We start from the raw sequence: 4,426 nt of genomic DNA, 5'->3' as shown, positions 1-4,426 counted from the left end.
TAAAAGGCCACCAGGTTGGTCTGACAGGACCTGCCGCTGATGAACCCGTGCTGGTTGCCCCTGAGCATGCTGTTCCCTGCTGGCCCCTCCTGGATGCGTGCCAGAATAATTTTCTCGAACAGCTTGCCCAGGATCGAGGTAAGGCTGACTGGCCTGTAGTTCCCCGGGTCCTCTTTCCTCCCCTTTTTGAAGATGGGAACCACGTTGGCCCTCTTCCAATCCTCCGGCACCTCTCCAGAGCACCACGAGTGTTCATAAAGCCGTGCCAGGGGACTTGCAATGACCCCAGCCAGTTCCTTTAGGACTCTAGTTCTAGTACAAGGGTTGATACTGACATGCTCTGTGTCCCTGAGACTGTCATTTCCTTAATCTCCTTGCTGGTAAAACAAGTACCTTTAATAGCTCATGTGTCAGGATCGTTTGCTAGAAAAATGTATTGAGGGTGAAAGGCATATGTAGGTCGTACTGGTACAGAAAGTGTGGGCTAACAGTGCAGTTGCAAGGAATTACGTTGATTAATGTGCAAATTCATTTTATTTTAGGAAAACATGGACATGTATTCTCGAGTAAAGAGGAGGAGGAAATCACTGAGGAGAAATAGCTATGGTATTCAGAACCATCATGAAGTGTCCACTGAAGGGGAGGAAGAAGGTAAGGATGGTACAGACTTACTTTTTCCAACACACTTATGAAACAAATCTGTCTTGAAGTAATGACAGAAGAAATAGATCTTGTGTTGATAGAAGTAAGTAGTGCAACAGAGAATTTGTACTGTTTGTTTTCTGGATCTGGCTCTAGAATTGTTTTAACTGGCTATTTGAATGGGACCGCTGGAAGTATGCACTGTAAAATTCTCCTCTTTAGCATGCAGATTTATGATCTTAACAGATCTTGGTATTTTCCAGAATTAAAGTTTTTGTTTAAAAAAGAAATCACTTAAATTGGTATGCCAAATGTGGAACAAATTAAAGCAGTCTTCTTTACTTAGTGAACTGAAACAGTTGCTCTGGTAAATGTAAACTGTTCCCATTAATCACAGCAGGGTGTTAATTCTGGAACCCAATGTTGGCAATTTAAAAATCATTAACTATTACTTGAGTGATCATTCTAATAGTAGTATCCAGCTGTTCTCTCTATCTTATGTGTTTAGGTTTATTTGCAAGAATTGCATATAGGAATTAACCTGCTAATTTTACAGTTGTAATTGTTTCCGTGTTAATAAAAAAATCATATATTTTATATAATTATCATAGAAAAATCAAGAGGAGGAAGGTATTCTAGGTTGCTGGAAAGTTTTTTCAGAGAGGTAGGAAATAATTATTAAAGAAAAAGGGTGGGTAACGTAATTAGCTTGTTTAAAACAACTTAGTAAACACAAAATGACTAAAAATTCTGTTTATTTAAAAAAAAGGGTGGATGCTAGAGGGAAAGCTGGCAAAATATCTCGTAGGCTTCCATTTATTACTTGTTTACATAGATTCATAGGAAAAAAATATCTTTTTAGATTTAGAAAAGCTGTGTTTTGGAATTGGGGATGAAGCTGCCTCTGGAATAAATTACCAGAAGTATTCACGATGTTTGTACTCTTTTAAAGAATCTCAAGAGGAAGATGGAGATATAGAAGCAGAGGAGGCAGAAGGAGAAGAAAATGATCGACCGTATAATTTAAGACAAAGAAAAACTGTAGAAAGGTATCAAGCACCTCCAATAGGTAAGGGAGCAGGACCATAGGTTTCCTTCTTTAATCAGATCAAACATAATGTCTCTTTTAGCTTTCTTGCTGTTTAATGGATCTCAAAGACTCTATATATTTTCTCTGCAATGTACCGTAATAGTTTCATCCTAGTTTCTCTGGTTACTGAGTAAACCTTGTCTGGTAGTGAAAGCATGCAACTGTATGCAAGGAGAAATTTTGTTCCTCTGTCGGACTTGCTAAGTGACCTGCTGAAGGTTATGCACCTCTGCTCTACTGTTTGACCCCTTGCACATGTTCATTCAAAGATGCACTGGGATTTGATTCCCCTGTCCTAACAATTGCACCTTCTGTCATGCCACATGTGCATGGCAGGATGCCTGATTTTTGAGATCAGTGATCAGAACTTAATGGCACCATTACTACTTGCCAGTTTAGGAGGAGCCTGGGCTCCCAGGATTCCCTTGCATTGGCAAGTTGAAAGCCAAGTGCTACAGCCTGGGGCTGCACTGGGGTATTTCCAGACTCCTCTGCACTCCTGGAGCTAGAACAGTAAGCTAATTGCTGGTCCTAGCTTTGAGACCCCAGTGAAGCCAGTTACAGATTCCATTGCAGTCCCAGTGAGTTCCAGACCCCAGTTTTGTCATGGGGGTCTGATGGTCTTTCCTTGCCCCAGGATCACACCAAAGCCAGTGTCAGACTTTGTGGTCCTGAGGCTCTTACCAGTAATCAGCTGATTATTGGCCTCACCCCTGGGACTGCACCAGAGCATGTTCAAGGTACCCACAAAGTCCTGGGCTTGGGACCGACAATCAACTGATTGTTGGTGCCAGTCCTGGGGCCACAGTGAAGCTGGTCTGAGACTCCTGTGCAGTTCCAGAGGGCGGGACTGACAATCAACTGCTCATCAGTTCCAGCCCTGGGACCGTGCTGGTGCTAGTTCAAGACTTGGGTGTGGTCCTGGGGCCGGGACCAACGATCAACTGGTTGTCAGTTGCAGACCCAGGACCACACCGGGGTTTTGAGCCAGTTCTGGTTACCCTACCACACATTCAGTTTAAGGTGCAATGGAAACCAGCCACAAAAATGATGCAGGTCTTTTGTAGAATGTTTTATTTGGTTTCCTGTTCTCAGGCCATTAATTCCTTGAACATGCAGCATGGTTAATATTTATGTCAAGATTAACAGACTAAACCACATCTTAATTTTAGTATCTATCGGGGCCCCAGAATCCACTGTGGGCAAAGGAGGAGAATCGCTCTTCATGTTTAATAAAATTCTGTATAAAGTTGCTAAATATGTATATAGGATCACTTGTGGTTAATGCAGCATGGAGTGTGTTGTACTCAATGTAGCAAGACCAGTAACTGCCACATCCAGTCTGACAAATGCTGTTAACAACCTGACTCAGAGATAGTTTAGTTTGGGGTGAACGGAGGCCTGGATAAGAGCTCACTGTTTAAAGTTTAATCCAGATGAAGTGGCAGTGCGGCTAGGTTAGGCCAGTAGGTGACGGTAGTTTTGCCTGTTCTTCTAATTGAAAAGTACCGTGCTTTTATAACTAGAGGTGCACTGATATATTGGCTCGGCATCAATTTAAAAGGAAAATAAACCTTGGCAATCAGCTTTGTTTGGCCGACTTAGCCAGTGAAGTCACCAATAAATGCAATGTGCATGTGCGCAGCTGCAGCATGCAGGAGGCCAGGAATGCACCAGCACACATGAGGCCAGGCAGTTTGGAGTGCAGCGTTCTTTTGGTAAGCCTGCGGGGAGGGAAGGGTTGTGGGGGATGAAAAGGGCATGGGGATGCAGATTGAGGCCCTGTGGTGAGGGAGGGAGTGGGGCAAGGGACAGGCAATACCCAGTGAGGGCAGTGAATATGACCCTGGGGACAGAGCCTGTGGGTGGCTTGTCCAGGGGTAGTGGGCAGGGTGCACAGGGGGCTGGGGAAGGGGGGTGGCTCCTGGTCACTGTGCTCACCCCTGAGGAGGCATGGGGGGTATGTGTCCCCCTGGATTTGTGCACAGGGTGAGGGTGGGCGGCCCACTGCAAGCTCTGGACTAGGGCTTGCACCAGGCGGGCTCAGCTGTGTGGGGTGGGTGGTGGCAACACTGGGAGGGGTGGCTATGGGGAATATTGGGGTGGCTATAGCCCCCAATGCACTCCTAGCACCGCGTCTGCTTGGGGTACTCTGCTCTGCTGACTTTCCCTCAGGAACCCTGCGCTGGCCATGGGTCCCCTGCCCACCCCGCAGCAGGAAGACTCCTGAGGGAAAGGCAGCAGAGCAGAGTGCCCTGAGCAGGGGTGGCACTGGGGAGGTTTGGGGGGGCTATAGCCACCCCTCCCAGCGCTGCCACTGCTGCCCGCCCTGCACAACTGAGTGCGCCTGGTGCCTACCTGCTCCAAGTCCAGCCCTGGCCCAACCCCTCCTCTGGAAAAAGGCTGGCACAGCCCATGGCCCCGAGCTTGCAGTGAGCATCCCACCCTCATCCCATTAACAAATCTGGGGGTGGGGAATATGCTCACTATGCCTTCCCCTGGGGGTACATGCAGTGTTGGGGACCTGCCTTCCCTCTTCACCTCTGCCCCTGCACCCCCTGGTTGAGTTGCCTATGGCTCCTTCCCTCTTCTGGCCCTGGGGTTGCATTCACTGTCTTGGCTGGGCAGTGTGTGCCCCTGCCCCACTCCCTTCCTCACCGTGGGGACCTGGATCTGCCCTCCATGCCCCTTTCC

General features: G+C 47.2%; 1 protein-coding gene across 1 annotated transcript in view; it reads left to right on the top strand.

Annotated features, from left to right (window-relative positions):
- The window catches only part of ATAD2B (ATPase family, AAA domain containing 2B), a 133,834-nt gene that overhangs the window by 20,539 nt on the left and 108,869 nt on the right, over positions 1–4,426 (top strand). The window contains exons 6-7 of the mRNA XM_019520676.1: positions 543–651; positions 1,595–1,711. Coding sequence (XP_019376221.1) covers positions 543–651; positions 1,595–1,711 — 226 coding nt within the window. The remainder of the gene's footprint in view (positions 1–542; positions 652–1,594; positions 1,712–4,426) is intronic.

The sequence above is a fragment of the Gavialis gangeticus genome, unplaced genomic scaffold (assembly GCF_001723915.1).
Source record: "Gavialis gangeticus isolate Ggan-Ray unplaced genomic scaffold, GavGan_comp1, whole genome shotgun sequence".
Taxonomy (NCBI): Eukaryota; Metazoa; Chordata; order Crocodylia; family Gavialidae; genus Gavialis; species Gavialis gangeticus.
The sequence above is the reverse complement of the archived record's forward strand: the minus strand, read 5'-3'. Positions and strand labels throughout refer to the sequence as shown.